We start from the raw sequence: 20,902 nt of genomic DNA on the forward strand, positions 1-20,902 counted from the left end.
TTCCTTCCCGTCCACAGAATGATCTAATCTTGACTTCAGAAAACTAGAATGACCACTTGAAAAAATAGGCTCGCCAGGAGGTAGAGCAACCTGTGCCCTAAAGAGAAAGAAGCGGAAGGAACTGAGAAGAGAAAGAGGCCGGAAGACGAAACGTTTTATGCAAGTAAGCAGAAATGGTTAGTTGCAGAGCCTCTGGAAGCCACAGTGGACTGTGGGAGCCGAGATAACTGAGCACACTCAGTGTACGTACGGATCTTTCACTTGGGTAAGTCTGGAAGGCAACTGGAAGATGCTTGAGTCAAAAGCTGCAGAAAATGAAAGAAAATGCAGTATTGATTCTTTGGCTGGGTTGCCCTCACCCTGGCAATACCAACCTCAGCACAGCTGCACACCCGCTCCACCCTGAGTCACAAAGTTGTGGTCTTTGCCTTTGAATGAACTGATGGCACGGAAGGGGTTAACTCTAAGGCACCAACCGTTCCTTCCTTCCTCTCCCCCCCCCAACCCCCTCCACAGGGTTTAACTGTGTAACACCTCTGGCTGTTCTGGAACTCTTTGTAGACCAGGCTGGCCTCGAACTCACAGAGATTCACCTGCCTGTGTCTCTCAAGTGATGATGAATTAAAGGCTCATGCCACAACCTTGTAAAGCTTAGTATATTTATATATTTATTTAGTTGTGTGTGTATGAGTGTGTGTTGGCACACACATACAGCACATACATAGAGGCCAGAGAACCACTTTTGGGAGTCAGTTTTCTCCTTCCACAGCTCAGGTTCCAAGGGTTGAATTTAGGTCATCAGCCTTGATGGTAGAGCAATCTTCTGAGTACTTATTTTCTGAGACAAGATCTTACTGTTAGCCCAGGCGGCCCAGAACTTTGGTGGGGGATCCTCCTGCTTTAGTCACCATTACTGTAGTTAGAGACAAATCTATCAGGAATTTGGTCCGTTCTAAACCTGACTGGGATTAATGAACATTCGACGTGGGGTTTATAGTTCTCCCTGTTCAGTGGCAGATGCATGGGGTGTCTGACGCAGGCTGGGTTTTATGATTGTTGGGGGCCCAGTGTCCATCCTTACTGAGTGTGTGGCCTCTGGTGACTCACACCTCTGCTCTCCAGATACACAGGGCTCACTGCAGGCAGCTACAGAGCTTCCCCTTCCAAGCCTCAGTTTCCTCTTACAATCCACCGGTGACCTCATGGCCTCCAGATGCAGAAGAAAAGTTCTGCAAAGCGCTTAGCAAGGAGGGCACAGGTCCAGGTTTCCTTTCCTCTGTGTGCCACAGCAAGGAAGCAGTGTCTTCCAAACTGCTGTTACACCCAGACCCACAGGCCTGAACAAGACAGGTGATGGTTGTCTAGCACAGAACTTTCCCAATAACAGTTTTTTGTTTTGCTCAATAGTTTCTATCCTGTTTTAGCTTAAAATTTTCCATTGTCCAGCTTACAATAGAGTTAAGTCTCACTTACTACCACCACCCCTTTTTTATTCTGTGCATACATTTATGGTTGGCCTAGAAATCCCTCTGTAGACCAGACTGGTCTTGAACTCACCAAGATTGCTTCTGCCTCTTGAGTGTTGGGATTAAAAGGGCATGCTATCAAGCCTGGCTTACTGGTTGGTTTTTGTTTGTTTGGTTTTTGTTGTTGTTTGTTTTGCAGACAGGGTCTCCCTGGATGTCCTGGGAGTCTCTCTGTAGCCCAGGGTGGCCTCGAACTCACAGAGGTCCACCTGCCTCTGCCTCCCAAGTGCTGGGATTAAAGGCGTGTGCCACCACTGCCAGGCTTTGTTTGTTTTTTAAAGTTTTATTTGTTTTATTATATGAGTACACTGTTGTTGCTAGGAGGGCATTGGATCCCATTACAAATGGTTGTGAACCACCATGTGGTTGCTGGGAATTGAACTCAGGACTGCTGGAAAGAGCATGCAGTGCTCTTAACCACTGAGCCAGTATTCCAGTGCTGTTTGTCTTTTTTTAAAGACAGGGCCTTATGTAGTCTAGGCTGACCTCAAACTTACTATGTAGCCAAGGCTGGCCTTGAAGTGATCTGAGTCTAAAAACTGTATTTAGTATTCCTGTAAGCCCACAATTGTTGGTGAACCTGTGGTAAATTGAGAGCCAGCTGCAGCCCAGTATGCAGCCAAGCAGAAGCAGGAACAGGATAAATCTAGGAACTTTCTAGTGAGTGCAGTCTTACATCTGCAAGTAGATTTTAACACCCTATTGCTGAGTTCTCCAAAGGTCTGTAAAGACTCCATAACTCATGAAACACAGATTACCACCAATTGAGCAGGTTGTAGTGTCCCAAGTTGAAAGTGATTCTCAGGTTCACCTCCAGCTCACCTTCAGTCCACCAAAGGTGTCCTGGAGCCACTGGACTGACATTTTCCCACTTGCCAAAGAGATGCTTTAAGGGTTTCATCTCTGTCTCAAGAGATGCCTGAGACTCTGCAGGGCATCTGGAAGCCGTGGCCCCTAGATGCTGCCAGGCCCCGATGATAAGCCTCTGGTTCCTTCCACTGTGTTAGCTTTGGGGTCTCAAAGAACTTTTCTTAAAAGACAGAGCAATGGGGCTGGAGAGATGGCTTAGCGGTTAAGAGCACTGACTGCTCTTCCGAAGGTCCTAAGTTCAAATCCCAGCAACCACATGGTGGCTAACAACCATCTGTAATGAGATCAGATGCACTCCTCTGGGGTGTCTGAAGACAGCTACAGTGTACTTACATATAATAAATAAATAAATCTTTAAAAAAAAAAAAGACAGAGCAATGGACACTTCAGCAGGCCAAGGAGCTGCAGCCAAACCTGCCCACTTGAGTTCTATCCCCATGGCTCATGTGGCGGAAAGTGAAAACAGATTTTGAACACTATCTACCCCCCCCCCCTCGTGGAAGGCATCTGTCCCTTCCCCAATTCTTACATACATACATGTAATAAACACTTTGGTAAAAGGAAAAACAAAACCAAACAGCAATTATAACTTATTTCCTCCAACTGCCCCAGCCCAGGCTACATATTATCAATAGCACTATACCAAAGCTACAAATTTGAATTCAAACCCTGGCTTCTACCAGTAGCAACTTTGACCTGATCCTGCAAACCATAAAGGTCTTGATTAAGAGAGTGAGGCTCAGAGCTGAGCCGGGGCTTAGGAGCTCTGTCCTTCCTGACCTCCAGGCTTTTCTAGTCAGCCCCAGGTTTAACGCCCCTTGAGAGCACTGATGGGGAAAAGCAGGCATAACTTGTTTTGTTACTCAACAAGATGTGCAGTTGCGGCATCCTGGTTTCGCAAATGACCTTTTCTGGAAACTAAGAGGTCACATGTGACACCTTGAAGGGACCCAGTGTTTGAAGTACATTCCATCCTGACTCCTTGTACCAAGTTTTCAAAGACTTTATAAGGGGTCTTGCATGTTCCTTCCTCTGGATTTCAAATAACCATATGCATGGGCCCCACACCATGAAGACAGACATTCTCACAAACTGCGGAGCAGATCTGATTGCTGTGGCCTTATGGTTCTCTCATAATTCCCAAGGTTAAAAATGAAGGAATCCTAAAGATCCAATTTCAAGTCTGGTACAACTTTTACTGCAGGGACACTACAATATTCTTCTTTGGCATAACATTTTACCACTACTAAGAGGAACTGAGAATATCTGACCATTCTGCTTTTTAGTATTAGTCACATTTACAGACAGACCTTCTAAAACGTGACATTGAACTTTATTATGTATTGGTCTTTATTATTTTTACTTATGTGTATATGTGTGTATGTGTGTGGTGCCTGTGGAGGCCGGAGAAAGACACTGGGTCTCCTGCAGCTGGAGTGACAGGTAGTTGTGAGTTTCCTGATGTGGGTGCTGGGAACTGAACTTGTGTCCTCTGGAAGAGTAGCAAGTGCCCTCAACCACTGAGTCATTTCTCCAGACCCGCATTATCGCCATCGCCTTCAGCCTCGCCGTCCTTGTCATCGGCTTCACCATCGACATCAAGACAGGGTGACTACGTATGTCACCCTGGCTGTCCTGGAACTCACTATGTTGACCAGGCTGGTTTCTAACCTATAGAGATTCACCTGCCTCTGCCTTCTGAGTGCTGAGATTAAAGGCATGTGCTTTCATGTCTGCCTGGCATGATACCTTTTTTAAAATAGAAAAGTATAAAAATAATTTTATAAATAATTTTATAAATAATTTAAAAAATAATTTTAGAAAGGCAGCTCTGCAGTTAAGAGTGTGCACTGCTCTTGCAGAGGACCTGAATCTGGTTCCCAGCACCCCTGTCATGGGGCTCACTACTACCTTCCAGTACCAGGGATTCTAACCCTTTTCTGGCCTCCAGGAAACTTGCACTCACATGCACTCCCCAACCACACACATACACACAATAAAATAAAATAATACATCTATTTTTTTTAAAAAAGTAAAAAGTTGTTCATAATACTAGGCAAGAGCCGGGCGGTGGTGGTGCATGCCTGTAATCCCAGCACTTGGGAGGTAGAGGCAGGTGGATTTCTGAGTTTGAGGCCAGCCTGGGCTACAGAGTGAGTTCCAGGATAGCCAGGGCTGCACAGAGAAACCCTATCTCAAAAAACAAAACAAAATAAAACAAAAATACTGGGCAAGAAGCCCAGATAGTCTTCTGTAGCAGTTTCAGTCCTGGTTTTACAGATGCCAGTTAAAAGTACCCAAATGGCTGCATGATCTTCAAAAAGCTACTTAGTGTTCCCCAACACTGATTTTACACCTATTAAAGTGGAAAAATCTGGGTTATCTACAGAGCTTTCCGGTCCAACAAAGCATGCGATAGCCTTGTTCTTTACGCGGCAAGACAAGCTTTTTCCTGGGCCTTGTGGGTAGGCTGAGTCTGTCTGTGCCAGTGGGTCGTTTATACATAAACAGACGGCCTCTGAATTAATCTAACCACGCCTGATCTGAAGAAAGAAAGTCAGACACCTCTTAGGACTCTGGTGCTTTTAAATGACATAGACATAGAGATCATATAACCAATTAAGTTCACTCAGAAAACTACTTCTCACCTCTCTGTGTAGGGCTGCAAAAAGAGTAATTCTAGAGTTTCCTGCTCTAGGTTTCATTATCTGCAAGGTGGCAGGATCAGATAAAACTCCGGCTCAAACACGGAAAATTGCATATTCACAAGAGATGGCCCAAGACTCAAGGGAAGGGAAGACCAGCCTTCTGCCAGTTGTCACTGCCCTTCCCTTCCACGAAACTGAAATGCATTTTAAGATAAACTCCAGCCTTTGTGTCTCCACCTGCATGTTCTACTTTTGCTTTGAAGAGGGTGTGACTAAACTTGGACTGGTTTTTTAGTCAGGGGAAGGATTAGGGGGTTTATCGGTGTATGAAGATTGTGCAAACACAGAGGCAAAGCTGGACCTCCTCAGGCTCCAAACCCATCTCACTTTCAGTTCTGTATTTTCCCAAGTGATTTGTTTTTAATTAGACAGGATAGTCCCAACAAAGCGATTTGTTTACTTGATGGCTGGGTTTTTCAACTCGGGGGTTTCTCTGAGTAGCCCTGCTGTCCTTGAACTCAGAAATCCACCTGCCTACCTCTGCTTGGATTATAGATGTATACCACCACCTCCTGGCTCCAAGTGAATTTTTTTTTAAGTTCACAGTTTGTGGAATTAAAGTATATCATGTTGGACTGAAGAGATGGCTCAGCAGCTAAGAGCTCCTGTTCTTCCAGAGGGCTGGAGTTTGGGTTCCCAGCAAGCACACTGGATGGTAGACAACCACCTGCGACTTCAGTTCCAGGAGATCTGATGCCCCCTTCTGGTCTCTTTGGGTACACCCCATGGCATTTATATACACACAAACAACATAAAATAAACGTAATCACCTATCTGTATGTACTGATAGATATAGTTCTGTCATGTTGGATTAGAGACACTGCTCGCGGTTAAGAGCACTTACTACTCTTACAGCGGGCCTGAGCTCAGTTTCTAGTACCCGTGATGTCAGGCAACACACAATTGCCTGTAACTCCAGCTCCAGAGGGTCTGACACCATCTTCTGGTCCTCTCAGGACACACGGCACACATACATAAAAAATTAAAAAATTAAAAAAACAAAAAACAAAACAAAACAAAACCAACCAACTAGACCTTCAAAATATATCCTGTTCCTAGTTCCAGTTTAAAAGCTATAGGAATCTTATTCTGTAACCCCTGATACCAGGGACCTATTACCAAGTCCTTCCATTAAGTGCCAAGGACTAGAAGCAAAGTTTCCAAAGAGACTAAAATAGAATACATTAAGGCTCAGACTCCAGCGGTGGCATGAAATCACATAAGACAAAAATGATATATCAGTTAAAAATCTGCATGTGATCCACAGCTCAGCCTGGACAAAATGACCATTTCTTAGAGTTTAGGTAGAATAGAGGAAAAGCATGACACCTACCTCTTATCTTATTAGATTGTCCCAAAGATTAAATGCCACTTAAAAAAAAAAGCCTAGTGGATTGCTTCATATGGACTCGATAAATCCTACCATTGCAACTATTTCAAGCTGCAGATTGGGTAAAGGGCCTAGGATAATAAATCAAGGAATCTAAGACAGGCCAGCAGTTTTAAGTTATTACCACCGGCGACAGTCCAATCATCCGCCAGGGTCAGTGGCGTACATTGCAGGTTCCAGGCTTTGGTCCAGGTCCCTCAATCCCCAAGGCAGGCGAGGCAGAAAGGAGGCCCGGCTTGGACTTGCCCCGCCATGGTTGTCATGGCAAACGCTTCAGGGTTCTTGCAGGGGCCTTGCCGGAAGTCCGCCCTGGGAAGCCAACTGAAGAGTCCCGAGGTGGTCTGCTCAGGTCCTTCGGTGACCAGGTTGCATTTTCTAGTAAAATGATCGCAAGGACCTCGGAGGCGGCAGCCGCGCCCCCTTCCTGAGCACGTCCGGGACGCCGCACTTTGACCCGGAAGTGGGTGGGAGAGGAAACAGCTGGTGATGCTGGAACAAACATGGCCGTCCCGGTACCCCTCGGCCGCTCGGGCTCCTTCTGCCTGCGGCTGCTACCACTACTGGCGTTGCTGGAGTTGCTGGTCGACCCGGGCTTGGGCCGCGTCCATCACCTGGCGCTCAAAGTAAGGCCTGGCAGGCTGGGGGCAGGATCAGGGAGTGGCGACGGGGGCGCGACCGCTGTCCGGGGCTGAACCAACTTCGGCCCTGCGGGGTCTCCAAGTTCGGCCCCTGACATAGGGGGTGTGCACCGCCTCGTGGGGAAGTGCGGCCGCCTCGGGTTGTCTGGTCCGTACAGGTTTGAGGTCCTGAGGAAGGGATCCAGCCGCGGCCTAAATCCCAAAAGACCTGGGAGGCCGCTCCTGCGATTCCTGCTGGCTTCCCTGGATTCCACGTTGGTGGCAACCTTCCTATTTACCCTTTCATAACTTTAATTCTAACTTCTCTTGTCCGCGATCTCCGCCCTCTGTGCCCCTTCATCTGGCACTTTGAAGTTATGCGGAATCGTAGCCTGTTTCTCTACTTGGTTTAGGGTGCTCGATTGACTGACCAAAGCCAGGATCCCCAAAAGGAATTCAAATCTCGCTTGAAATACATGCCTTGATTTCAAGAAGAAAAAATAAGAAAGAACAAGCCTGAGAATTTAAACTCAGCGTTCAAAGTGTTTCTAAGTAGTGGGCCTTTTTCTTTCTCCCTCTGTGGTCATTGCCTAAGGAAGATGTTTACGACAGGCCTGAAATGAACACCAAGAACCGCTATGGTAACAAACCCACAGTATAAAGTTCTCTAAGGCTTACACACAGGATTGTCAGCCGGTTAATATACCTGGAGAACAGAAGATGACAGCATTATGACTCAAAGCCTTGTATGTTTACTGCAATAGTCAGTGTGCCAAGAATTTGTGCGTCTGGACACAGTTGTCTTTGTAAAAACACTTTCCATTAGGTGGGAAGGATCAAGTCTTGTGAATGTAGAGTTTAAAGGATACAGACAGATTAGATTTGAAATCTGATCAAATCCATACAAGCATACTTGGGCTGGCAGCTTTTGTTTGTAAACTAAAATGATCTCAAGTAAAGTGGCTTTTACCCACAGCAAGACAGGTCAGTCTTGGCTCCTTGTAAAATCCACTGAAAGCCATAGGAGCTCTCCCCAGAGAAATGCTTTTTGAAGGCCACACAGCTTTCTTTGCCTTTCTGTAGCTTCATAATCCTGGTACCGTTTATTAAGGTATCCAGGCTTGCAGATTCATCACTACGAGGCTAAGAACTCCTGATTTCTAAAGTCTCCCATTTTGAGGTTTACATATTGTTTTTATTGAGTTTATAATTTAGCTGAGTTCATAAAGCGTAGGAATTAGAAACAAACACATTGGGACCATATCCCCTGGCTTCCTGTCCAACATTTCTAGTATTAAAGTGGCAAATGTCTGGTATCGCTAGGTAAACGCTGGCAGTATTTAGATTGGCCAGCCTGAGTGATCAGAATATTCCAACCTTCTATACCAACCTTTATATGTCGTGGAAGCAAACGACATATAAAAAAAGTTTTTCTGTGGTTGACAACTTCTCTCTTGTGCCAACCTAGTGAAGTTCTGTGATTGCTTTCTCTCCTGTGCCAGATGACTTGATGATTTTCTTTCTTGTAACATGTTCCCTAAGATTATCCTATAACTGGTACTAGAATCTTTTTTTCTTAGTCTTTATTTGTTACTTACGGAGAGGACATTTACCAGTGGAGGGGCTACCAAGATGGTCTTACTTTGCTTGAAGATGGGAAACATAGGCTTGATCAGGCTAGAAACCGAGGCTTGCAAGAACACGAAGTAATCACCAAATGTCAGAAATATGCATTGATTTTTTTTTAAGATTCATTTTTCTGTGTGTGTGTGTGAAGGTCCTTTGGAGCTGGAATAACAGGCAGTTGTAAGCTGTCCCATGTGTGTGCTGGGAATTGATCTTGGGTCTTTTTTGAGAGCCATACATATTTAACTTAACTGCTGAGCCATTTCTGTAGCATTGATCCTTACAAACATGTTTTAACATGGACAGTTTCAAATGCCCCAGAGCAGGTACAGTTGGGTAATAAACTCCCATGTAGCTGTCCTGTGCCTCATTGCCATTAGCAGCCAATCTTGCCTCCCACCTTGCTGAGGTCACTTCTCTGTTCTCAACTTTTTTAGTTTTCTAAATAAACAGAAAACAAACAAAAAGAACTTTTCACTTTCAGTTCCTTTTCTTTATTTTCCATCTTTCATTTGTTTTCTTGGTCTTCTTACATCCCTTATATTCTGACCTTTCTCTTCCTTATTTCTGGAGGCAAATTTCTGTTGCCTTCCAAAGATCTCATATACTGACTTATAAATCTCCAGGGGATTCAATGCCTTTTCCTAGCCTCTGTGGACACCAGGCATGCGTGTGGTGCATCAACATACATGCAGGCAACATAGCCATACACATAAAGATTTAAAAATTAAAAGTTGGGGGGCGGGGCTGGAGAGATGGCTCAGTGGTTAAGAGCACTGACTGCTCTCCCAGAGGTCCTGAGTTCAATTCCCAGCAACCACATGGTGGCTCACAACCATCTGTAATGAGATCTGATGCCCTCTTACAGTATGTCTGATGACAGCTACAGTGTACTCATATAAATAAATAAACAAACCTTTAAAACAATAACAACAACAAAAGCACAAACCCTAGAATTTGGGTTATTTAAAAAAAATTAAAAGTTAGAGTTCTTTCATTTCTGTTTTTTGAGACAGAGTTTCTGTCTTGAAAACCACATGTCTGCTTTGTGTTTCATTTTCTTTTTCTTTTCCTTTTTTTCCTTAGACAGGGTTTCTCTGTGTAGCCCTGGCTGTCCTGTCTCACTCTGTAGACCAGGCTGGCCTCGAACTCAGAAATCCGCCTGCCTCTGCCTCCCAGAGTGCTGGGATTACAGGCGTGCACCACCACCGCCTGGCTGCTTTGTGTTTCGTAGAGCTGTCCTTGCAGGTACTTTGTGAGAAATGGAACTGTACAGCAGGTAGACCTTCGTCCCTGGCTTCTTACACTTTTAAGATGTATCCATGTTGTGCCTTGGTTCAGTAATTTTATTTTTTGCATGGGCATGTACTGTGTGTGCACTTGTTTATACGTGTGCACTGAGATGTTCATGTGGAAGTCAGGACAGGCGTGGACGCCCTGACCTCCTGTCTTATTTAAGGCAGGGAATTTATTTTTTTGCTTGCTGTTGTATCTGTCAGCTTAACAAGTTTCTGGGAATTCTCCTGTCTCCACCTCTCATGGACATATACATGCTGGAATTACAGGAGCGCCACCACCTCTGGCTTTAGGTGGGTCCTGGGAATCCTCCTGCTTGTATGGCCAGCACTTCCACCACTGAGCAACTCCATAACTCACTCAGTAATTTGATGTTAGTTATTGTTGAATACCAGTGAGCTCTGTGGGTGATCGCTTTTGGCCTAGTCCAGCTGGCCTGTCTTCCCAGTGTTAGGATTACAGGTGCAGGCCCCAGGCCCATCTATGTTCCTTTTTTTATTATGATGAATGTCCTACCAACATCTTTCATGTGCAAGTCTGTGAAACTTGGGTGACACCCAGGACTGGAGTAGAGTTGCCAGGCTATATGGTAGGGTTGTATTTAATTTTTAAGAAAGTGCCACAGTGTATTTTCCAAAGTGACTATTGTTTTACATACTACCAGCAATGTATGAGCGTTTCCCTTCCTTCACAGAGTAGACGGCATTTGTCATTGTCTCTATATTTAGAGCAAATCAAATGGATCCTGTTGCCTGTCTGTAAAGGACCCAGTGCATCCCTTGAAAATGTAAGATACTTAGAAACAACTCAGAAGCCATTAGAATTGCCTAGTCCAGCTGGCCTGTTTTCCTGCCTCAGTCTTCCCAGGACTAGGATTATAGGTGTGTGCCCATGCACACAAATCCTTAGGATCAAATCCAATCAGGTCCAGATTTTCTCTGTTCTTAGGAACCATCAGACTGCCTCCATTCTGTGTGTGACTGTGTATGTGCAGAGAACAAGACTGTGACTGGTCATCTTCTGAGGGTAGGGCCTCCTGTTGCCAGCAGGCGATCGCTGTACTAGTGGAGAGATGACTGCAGTGCTTCAAGGTGCTTTCTGCTTAGTTTTTGGATCTGATTAGTGTTTTGATCAGAGCTGGCAAGCTCAAATGCTGGGAGCAGTCAGGTAGCAGCTGGTGGCTGACTGCCCACAGGCAGTAGAGAGTGCACTGCAGGGTGGTACTTTTTCAGCCTGGTTAGTGTGTCCTCAGGTTCTGGGTTCCCTTCTCTTTTCCTTTTCCCTACCCTCTTTGAGTTAGGATCTCCTTAGATAGTCCAGTTTGGACCCTGATTCACCGTTCTGCCTTAGACTCCCGAATGCTGAGGTTATGACCATCATGACTGGATAGCTGGGGTTATGGCCATCATGCCCGGATAACTGGGGTTATGGGATTATGGCCATCATGCCGGGATAGCTGGGGTTAGGGCCATCATGCCTGGATAGCTGGGGTTGTGACCATCATGACCAGATAGCTGGGGTTATGGGATTATGGCCATCATGCCCGGATAGCTGGGATTATGGCCATCATGCTGGGATAGCTGGGGTTATGGCCATCATGCTGGGATAGCTGGGGTTATGGCCATCTTGCCTGGATAGGACTTGTTTTCTTTTTTCTTTTCCTTCCTTCCTTCCTTCCTTCCTTCCTTTCTTTTTTTTTTCTTTCTTTTTTTTTTAAGAGACACTAGAAGGCTAGAGAGATGGCTCTGTAGTTAAGAGTTCTGGCTACTCTTCCAAAGGACGTGGGTTTGAGTTTTAGCATCTATATGGCAACCCACAAATTCTGTAACTCTAGTTCCAGTGGATCCAATGCCCTTTTCCAGCCTCTGGACACCAGGTATGCATGGGTGCATAGGCATACGTGCAGGCAAAATAGCCATACACATAACATTTTAAAAATTAAAAAAAGAGACACTAGAAGTTAGAATTCTTTTGTTGCTGTGTTTTTGAGACAGAGTTTTTCTGTATAGCCCTGGTTGCCCCGGAATTCTCTCTAAAGATCAGGCTGGCCTCAGACAGATTCACCTGCGTCTGCCTCCGAGTGCAAGTGCTGGCATTTAAGGCCCAGCACAATTAGAATTCTTAATGTGAAATTCCCTTGCAACGAATTCAGTGATAAAATAGGGTCTGGGATGTAGCTTCCTAATGGAACACTTGCCTAGCATACATAAAGCCTTGAGTTCAGTCTCTAGCATTGCAGAAATCAAACCAAACCAAGCCAGGAGCTGGACGTGTGGCTCAGTGGTGCCACATGCGCTTGGCATATCCAAGGCCCCGGCTCACTCATCACAACAACAAAGACAGCAGTGCCTCGCCTGCATACCTTATCTGCACAGGTCAGCTCAGACAGCGTGAGAGGACCAGGCAGTGAGCTGGTACGAATCAGTCTGTAAGTTTAAAGAATGGAACTGAGCTGTTACCCACTGCTTTACTTACTTACTCGTGTGTATGTGACATGTGTGTTCTCAAGCATGTTCCTTGGCATGCACATGGAGGTTAGACAAGACTCTGAGTCCTTGCCTGTCACAGACGGGCTCTTGCTCCTCCCCACTGTAGACACCAGGCTAGCTGGCCTGTGGGCTGCTGAGGCTCTTCCTGGCAAGCATACCCACAGACCATCTCCTCAGTCTTGCTTGTTGCTATTACTATTTATGTTTATTTATTTGTTGTATGGTGTAGTCTGTTCTTCTTTGTCTGTGTCTACATGGGTGTGCACATGCATTTCTGTCAGTGTATGTGTGTGTACATGCATGCATGACATGAGAAGCATCCTATGTTGAAGGATAATTTGGGAGCTGATTCTCTCCTTCTGCCATGTGGGTCCACAGGACCAAACTCAGGTCAGCGGTCTGGACAGCAGGGGCCTCTACCTGCTGAGCTGCCTCAACAGTTTTTATTACTTTGGGGTCTTTGCTTGTTTTTTGAGAAAGGTTCCAAATAGCCTAGGCTTGCCTCATTGTGTGGCCAAGAATGCCTCTACTCTCTCTCTCTTCTTTTTTCCTCCTTCCTTCTTTCTTTCTTTCTTTCTTTCTTTCTTTCTTTCTTTCTTTCTTTCTTTTTTTCTTCCTTCCTTCCTTCCTTCCTTCCTTCCTTCCTTCCTTTCTTTCTTTTTTTCAAAGTGGTTTTTATGAGACAGGATTTCTCTGTGTAATAACCCTCGGTGTTTTGGAACTCACAGAAGTTTGCCTTCCTTGGCCTCCTTCTAAGTGCTGGTATTAAAGGCGTGTGTGGTAAAGCCTGGCTTGTCTTGAATTCTTGATCTCATGCCTCTGCCTCCCAATTATGGGATTCCAAACACAGGCTGCCCCGGCTGCCTTCTTTACCTTTTGTGCAAACAGCTCGGTATGTTGGGGTAGGGTGGCCAGACCTGTGTGTGTTCAAGTGCTCTCGTCATCGTCCGTCTTCTGGGCGTTTATTGGGCTGTCCTCCTCCCCCTCCTCCCCCAGCCTGTGTACTCATCTTCCCACTCTGACTTTCTTTTTTGTTTTTTTGTTTTTTGGGGTTTTTTTTTTTTTTTGGTTTTTTGGTTTTTTGGATTTTTTTTTTTCTTGAGACAGGGTTTCTCTGTATAGTCCTGGCTGTCCTGGAACTCATTCTGTAGACCAGGCTGGCCTCGAACTCAGAAATCCGCCTGCCTCTGCCTCCCAGAGTTCTGGGATTACAGGCGTGCACCACCACCGCCCGGCCACTCTGACTTTCTTAATAACTAGTCCACTGGCTACTCATTGCTCAAGCTGGAAATCTTTCACTTCACCAAGTCACCAAGTTCTGTAGAGTACTCTAACTAGCACCTAGTGTCCTGTCTCCTAGTGTGTTATCACCACAATCACTGCTTCCTGTGCTCCACCCTCAGGGCTCCCGGACCATTGTAGTCTTGAACTGGTGCCCCAGGGTTCTTCTAGTTTTACATCTTACTTATTTATTTAGCCCGGTAGGGTGATTTACTCTATGTATCCTGAAGCCATGTGACAGGAGGGGGGTCAGCACCGTGTGTATGTATGTATGTATGTATGTATGTATATGTACGTACATTTGTATAGGCGCCTGCATGCCAAAAGAGGAAATCAGATCCAGGATAGATGGTTATGAGCCATATGGTTGTTGGGACTTGAATTCAGGGCTTTTCAAAGAGCAGGCAGTGCTCTTACCTGCTGAGCCATCTCTCCAGCCCTAGAGTGATTTGGTTTTTTTGTTTTTGTTTTTGTTTTTTTTGTTTTGTTTTGTTTTGTTTTTTCGAGACCGGGTTTCTCTGTGTAGCCCTGGCTGTCCTGGAACTCACTCTGTAGACCAGGCTGGCTTCGAACTCAGAAATCTGCCTGCCTCTGCCTCCCAAGTGCTGGGATTACAGGCGTCTGCCACCACGCCCGGCTTAGAGTGATTTTCTTAAAAAACTGGATCTTATCATCTGTGACAGTTTGAGTTAGACATGTCCTCTGTGATCTTGGGCATTTGAATTCTTCGTCCCCAGTTAGTGGTGCTATTTGGGGAGGTTTAAGTGATGTGGCTTTGCTGGAGGAAGAATGAGACCAGCTTTGAGAGACTCCCATCATCTCTAGCTCACCGGCTTCTGTTTCATGCTGGGGGTTCAAGCTATGAGCCTTTAACCTCTGTTCCAGTCCCCATGGCCTACTCTGCAGTCATAGACTCATATCCCCCTGGAACTATAAGCCCACATACACTTCCTCTGTAAGCCACATTGGTCGTGATAATTTATCACAGCAAGAGAAGAGTAGCTGATACATGATCTCACTGTGGGTGAAATTTCTCAGCAGCCTCCTGTTTTTCCCGGGAAGGATGTACATGCTCTTGGTGGGCCAGCTTTCTCTCTTCAGAGCTCCTGTCCTTGCCCTTCTTGCACATGTGTGCAGCTGAGTGAAGTTTTCCTCGGACCTGTAACTTCCAGCTTCAATGGCATTGTTTGCTCCTCAGGGCTTCCTTTGTGCACTCCACCCTCTCACCTCTCACCCGTAGCTCTGAAGTGGCCACAGAAATACACACAAGGAGGGAGGGCTCTTGCCTTCCTCAGAATCACACCCCGAAGCCATGTGACAGGAGGGGACAGTCTGCACAGTAAGCAGAGATGTTTAAATGGGAGTGTTGACATCTGTGTAGATGTGGGATCCCAGAATAATGAGGGTTAGGAGATGCTGCTCCTAAGTAGTCTTAGCACTTTGCGATGCCCGCCTTGTACTTTACACAGAAATATATTCTATGTAGACTAATGTTTTGGAAAGAAATAGCCATGAGTATTCTATAACTTTGGATTCAAGGATTGTTTAAATGTAACTAATTAATTTGTGTGTGTGCATATGTGCACACAGGCATGCATGCCTGAGCATCTCTATCGCTTATCCCTTTGAGACAGAGTCTCTCTGAACCTAGACTTTGTGTCTTCAAGGTTGGAAATCAGCAGCCCTAGGTGTCTTCCAGGTGCCGCAGAGCTGCAGAGCTGGGGTTACAGGTGTTGTGGTGAAGGGATCTGAGCTGTAGTCCTGTCACGGGCACTCCTCACTGTTGGAGCTTCTCTTTTCAGTCCCAATAATAATAATAATAATAATAAATTATTTATTTATTTTTTAAAGTACTACCAGGAGGGCTGGAGTAATGTGTTTGACTTACAAATTTGAGGACCTGAATTCAGTCCTTAGCATCCATGTACAAAATGTCAGGCATGCTAGTATTCACTGTAATCCCGGTGGGGAAGCAGACAGGAGGACCTCAGGACTGTCACCAGTCAGTCTAGTCTAATCTGTAAGTTCCAAGCAGTGAGGGTCCTTATCTCAAAGAAGGTGGAGGTGTTCCTGAGTTTGAAGCTGGAGGTTGTCCTCTGGCCTTGCTGCATGCAAACATACACATACTAGTATGTATGTTAAATAACTACTAGGAATAAAGATTGACAGGTTTTCTTCAGAATTAAAAAATAAAAACTCATATATGACAACATATATCACACAGTGTTAAAAAATGTTAAAGACTGGAAGAGAGATGTGCAATATAAGGTCAAAGGTGAGCTCTCAGGCTGGTAAGATGGCTCAGCAGGCACTGCACTTGCTGTGCAAACTAGCTAACCTGAGTTCAATCCCCAGAGCTCTTGTGAAGGTGGAAGGAGTGGCATGGAGTTGTATTCTGACCTCCATACCATGCCCGCACGCTCCTCCTACCAATCATAGACAGGGGCAGAGGTGTTAGTAAGGTAAGCTGCCACGGTATATCACAGACTTTCAGTCTGGAGGCATGGAACAAGGGTTAAAAACATGCAGGGATCACAATTCCAACTCCAGGGCGGTCTTGGAGGTCCAACTGCCTCCAAGGGTACCTTTATGGGCATACATGTATACAAATGGACAGACAGACACAGTAAGTAATAGAAATAAACCTTAAAAAATCTATTTTAAAAATCTAATAGCAATAAACACAAAATATTTAAGCAAAGATACCTCATAAAAAAGCAGCAGCTAGCTAACAGACAGGGAGCACAGACATTCAGAAAATGTAAACTGTGTCACCAGCAGCTTGAGGGTTTTTTTTTTTTTTTTTGTTTGTTTGTTTTTTTGTTTTGTTCTGAGATTGGGAACCTTGAGGTCTGACATCCTCCTGGTTGTTGTGGATAGAAGGAATAGGACTCTCCTGGACTTTGGAGATAAGAGTTGCAGTTTCTAGTAAGCTCTGAAGTTTCACTGCTAAATTAATTCAGTTTAGAAGCCAGCACCATGCAGATAGACTGTAGTTACAGTAGAACCTTAGAAATGGCTGTATGCTCCTGATGAGTGTGTGTGTGTGTGTGTGTGTGTGTAGGAGAGGGAGAGGGGGAGGGAGGGAGAGAGAGGGAGAGAGAGAGAGAGAGAGAGAGAGAGAGAGAGAGAGAGAGAGAGAGAGAGAGAGAGAGTTGAGAGCCGTAATGATGTGTTTGGACTATAAGCAACAACAGGAAAATGTATCCACACAGAGTCCATGAAGGATACATTGTTGCTGAAAGTGGAAGTTGCAGATCTATGTAGACATTATTGATTTCTCTTAAAACTGCTACTATGTGATATTTGTGGTTTGACCTGTGAGTCCTTCCTTCTTTTCTTTTCAAGTAACCTTCTGCCCTGGCTAGCCTGTAACTTGCTGCCCTCTGACATAGCCTGGCAAGTAGCTGCAATTATAGGCAGGTATCACCAAACCTTGCCAGGGACTGAAGTTTTCGTTTTTGAGAAAGGGTGTAATTTGTCTCAGGCTGGCCTCAAACTTGTGAAATAGCTGAGAGTGGCCTTGAACTTGTGATCTTGTCTACCTCCCCAGCCATGGCATTTTCGGTGTATACATACCATGGTCGGTTTACCAGAGCCATGTGCATGAAGGCTTTCTGACAACTGAATTACACTCTCTACTCTGGAGATTTTTGTTTGCTTCTTCTTCCTCCTCCTCCTCCTCTTCTTCTTTCTTCTTCTTCTTCTTCTTCTTTCTTCTTTCTTCTTTCTTCTTTCTTCTTCTTCTTTCTTCTTCTTTCTTCTTCTTTCTTCTTCTGGATATAGGGTCACATTCTTATAGCCCAGGGTAGCTTGGCATTCATCTAGTTGAGGCAGGCTTTGAACTCAGGGCAGTATTGCTGCCTCAAGCTTTCAGAGCCAGTATTTCTTGCTTGCTGATATAAGTTAAAAACTAAAAGCTGGGCGGTGGTGGCACACGCCTTTAATCCCAGCACTTAGGAGGCAGATGCAGGTGGATTTCTGAGTTCCAGGACAGCCTGGTCTACAGAGTGAGTTGCAGGACAGCCAGGGCTACACAGAGAAACCCTATCTCGGGAAAAAAAAAAATCAAAAAAAAAAAAAAGTTCTGTATAGCCCAGGATAGCCCTTCCGTCTATAATCCTTTTATCTCAGCCTTCCTAGTGTTGGGATTGCAGGTGTGTATTGCCACATATGGCTTTAACTACTTATCATTTAAAAATTTGTATTTATCTAATGTGGGTGTGGGGCACATATGCATTGAGAACATGCAGGTGTTGACTTGTGGGAGAGGATTCTCTCCTTTCACTGTGTGGGTCCTGGAAGTTGAACTCAGGGTATAGGCTTAGCGGGCAACCAGTGCCCTAGTCACTGAGCCATCTCATAGGCCCTTATCTATGTGCCCCGCCTCTGCCCCTCCAGTGCTGGGATTAAAGGCCGCCTCCACTATACTTGGGTTTTAAAATAAAGTTTAGTTTAACAAAACAGATTATTGAAAATAAGAGTAAGCACTTCAGAGTAACTTTACATACTCTGGAACCACGCCTTGCACTTTTCTCTATATCCAGGCTTGGCGTGGTGCGTCTGCAAGGCTGAAGAAAGATTTTGAATTGGAAGCCAGTGTGGGCCTCTCAGTGAGATCCCATTTCAAGGAAAACAAAAACACGACGGAACATTAATCAACAGTGTTTCATCTTCAAGCTACGGTTGTTGGCAGAGCACCTGTGAGGAGAGCGGAAGAGCGGTCAGCTTCATGCTGACCTTGTTTGGGTGTCTAGGTGCGGCTGCGGTGTATTCCAGCCATTAACGTAAGCCATTGACGTGCTTAGGACCCAGTCCAGCGGCTCGGCAGATTGAGGCAGCGGTCTTCTCTGGCTGCATCCTCAGTCCAGCACAGTATTTTAGTCGCTTATGTCCCTGCGACCTTGACTTTTCATAGCTGAATGCTATGAAGTAACCTGCTGTGCAGTTACTGTGATTAGGCGTGCACCACACCGTTGTTGTTTTTCTTTTGGCCCACGTTGGAGATACATAGGAAGATACTTGTAGATGGGATGGAGGGTCTTTGGGCTTGTTCCCCTAATTGGCTGAAGTGCGTGTGTAAGCTGGGACAAGCCCTGGCACTCCTGTGTAATGCAGACTAGTTCAAAGCTAGATAAAAGCTGCACTGTTTATTTGCTTGTGAAAGGCACGCAGTGAGTAAGAGCCCAGGTGTGGAGTTCCTGGCTGGGCTGGGTCTGCTTCCGCCGCCATCCAAGCCAGCTCTCACCTGTCTGGGCCTGTTTCTTCTTCAGCTGCCTGAGCAGACCAGCACCTGCCCTGTAGAGCTGTGGGGAGGCAGCTCGGTGGGTGTTGGTGAGCGCTCCCCAGAGCCCTGCTGGGTCCTGTGCAAAGGAGGTGGCCAGTGCATCCTCTCTGTTGCTGGTGTCTGGCCTGGTCGACAGGCCCTCTCTGTCCCCGCCTCCTCTCCCTGTACTGTCCGTCCAGTTGTCAGGGAGCTTCCTGCCGTTTCCAAGAGAGTAGCAGGGAGAAAGGCAGCGATGCTGAGCTCCCACCCAACCTCTCATCCTCCTGCCTCTGCTTGCCAAGTGCGGGGTGTGCTGCCGTGGCCCATGTCTGGGGAGCCTCATGGAGCCTCTTTGAGGCTTTGTTTGTGTAGAGATGGGCTCTCACTGCGTAACCCTAGCTGTTCTGCCACTAGCTTTTTAGATGAGACTGACCTTGAACTCACAGAGATGCTCCTGCCTCTGCCTTCCACCTGTGGGGTGTACCACTCTGTCCGCTGTAAACTTCCTACATGTTGGACAGAGCAGAAGAAGCATACCCTTAAAATGTAAGTTTGAGACCAGCGAGGTGGCTCAGCAGTGAAAGGCCAAGGAGCTGGGCCTGGGCCCCACGTGTCGGAAGGGGGGGACTGGACTCCTACAAGCTGTCTCTGGCTTTCTCTTTGTTCTGTGACATGTGCATATACATGCAAGTAAATAAGCAAAATATAAGAAACAAGTAAAATCCACACATGCTGGATATAAATGGACAACTCAACTTATTTCCACAATGTAAACACACTGTAGCCAGTGGGAAACAATTCTTAGTGCTTTCAGAATTTTCTGAAGCCTTGCTTTCCCTCAAGTGCCTAGAAAGTCCCTTTCCCTGAGGAGCAGTCACCATCCCAAGTGTTCCCTCCAAATCCTGTCCCATGGTGTGTGTGTGTGTGTGTGTGTTGTGAGTGGGCTTGCTTTGCTGCGGTTCTGAGATATTTCCTGAGGTAGTGTGAATAGGTTCTGGGCTTTTCCTGCTCTCTGCAGCCCCGCCAGCTCAGCTGGGGGCTCTCAGCCTCTCTCCTGTGTCCCTGCAGTGGGCATGCGTGTGTTGTGAAGAACAGGACGGTAGTCATCAGGGCGACCTTCCCCCTGCCTGTGCTGCCCTTAGCAGTCCTCACAGCTCTGCAGAGTGCATCTCTGTGGGAGTGTGGGTTGCCTCAGTCTCCTTCCTGTCATGGGAGGGAGAGAGGTAGCACACATGCTCCAAATGCCTAGCTGAACTCTGCACCAAGGGAAATTCCCAGATGGCCAAAAAGGGAAGAGGGAGTTGAAAACACAGGGTGAAGGAGGGGGTGAGGGGAGGAAGCCAGTGCCATTCTGAGATACTGCAGGAGTCTGGAGAGAGAGCTTGCTGAGGGCCAGTGCTCCAGCCCGCAGACCTAGTTGGGGGGAGGGGGAGCCAGAGTTAACCAGGAAATAAGACCCTCCTGGTGGCGGCAGTCCAGTGCATTGTCTCTTGGCCTTGTGGGTGGGACTTATAGTAGTCCCTCAGAAGGTCCCATTGACGGCCTGTGAGACCTGGGAACTTTTAGTGTAGGAGAGGGTTCCAGCTTTCTGGGTAAAGAGCCATGTGTCACAGACCCAGTCCATGTAATTCCCAGTAATGTCACGTGTCATGATGAACACTGGTGGTGCTCAGTGTTAGAAGGCTTTGCTGATATCTTGTCCTGGTCCTGAAATGTGTAGTCCTGCTTCAGTTGAGACGTGGGGGCAGGCACAGGGGGAGGGGCAGGCGGTGTGGGTGTGGGTGTGGGTGTGGGTGTGGGTGTGGCATGTATCCCTGTGGGCTGTGGTTTAGC

At 46.2% G+C, this 20,902-nt stretch overlaps 1 protein-coding gene across 2 annotated transcripts in view; it reads left to right on the forward strand.

The window, feature by feature from the left end:
• The window catches only part of Gpr107 (G protein-coupled receptor 107), a 74,106-nt gene that overhangs the window by 1,765 nt on the left and 51,439 nt on the right, over positions 1-20,902 (forward strand). Inside the window, exon 1 of one of the 2 annotated variants that reach the window (XM_052182118.1) lies at positions 6,949-7,117. The exons of the other annotated variant lie outside the window; for it this stretch is intronic. Within the exon in view, the coding sequence (XP_052038078.1) occupies positions 6,995-7,117 (123 nt within the window). The 5' untranslated portion in view covers positions 6,949-6,994. Of the gene's footprint in view, positions 1-6,948; positions 7,118-20,902 lie in introns of those variants that run through there. 2 annotated transcript variants of the gene reach the window in all.

The sequence above is a fragment of the Apodemus sylvaticus genome, chromosome 5 (genome assembly GCF_947179515.1).
Source record: "Apodemus sylvaticus chromosome 5, mApoSyl1.1, whole genome shotgun sequence".
NCBI lineage: Eukaryota > Metazoa > Chordata > Mammalia > Rodentia > Muridae > Apodemus > Apodemus sylvaticus.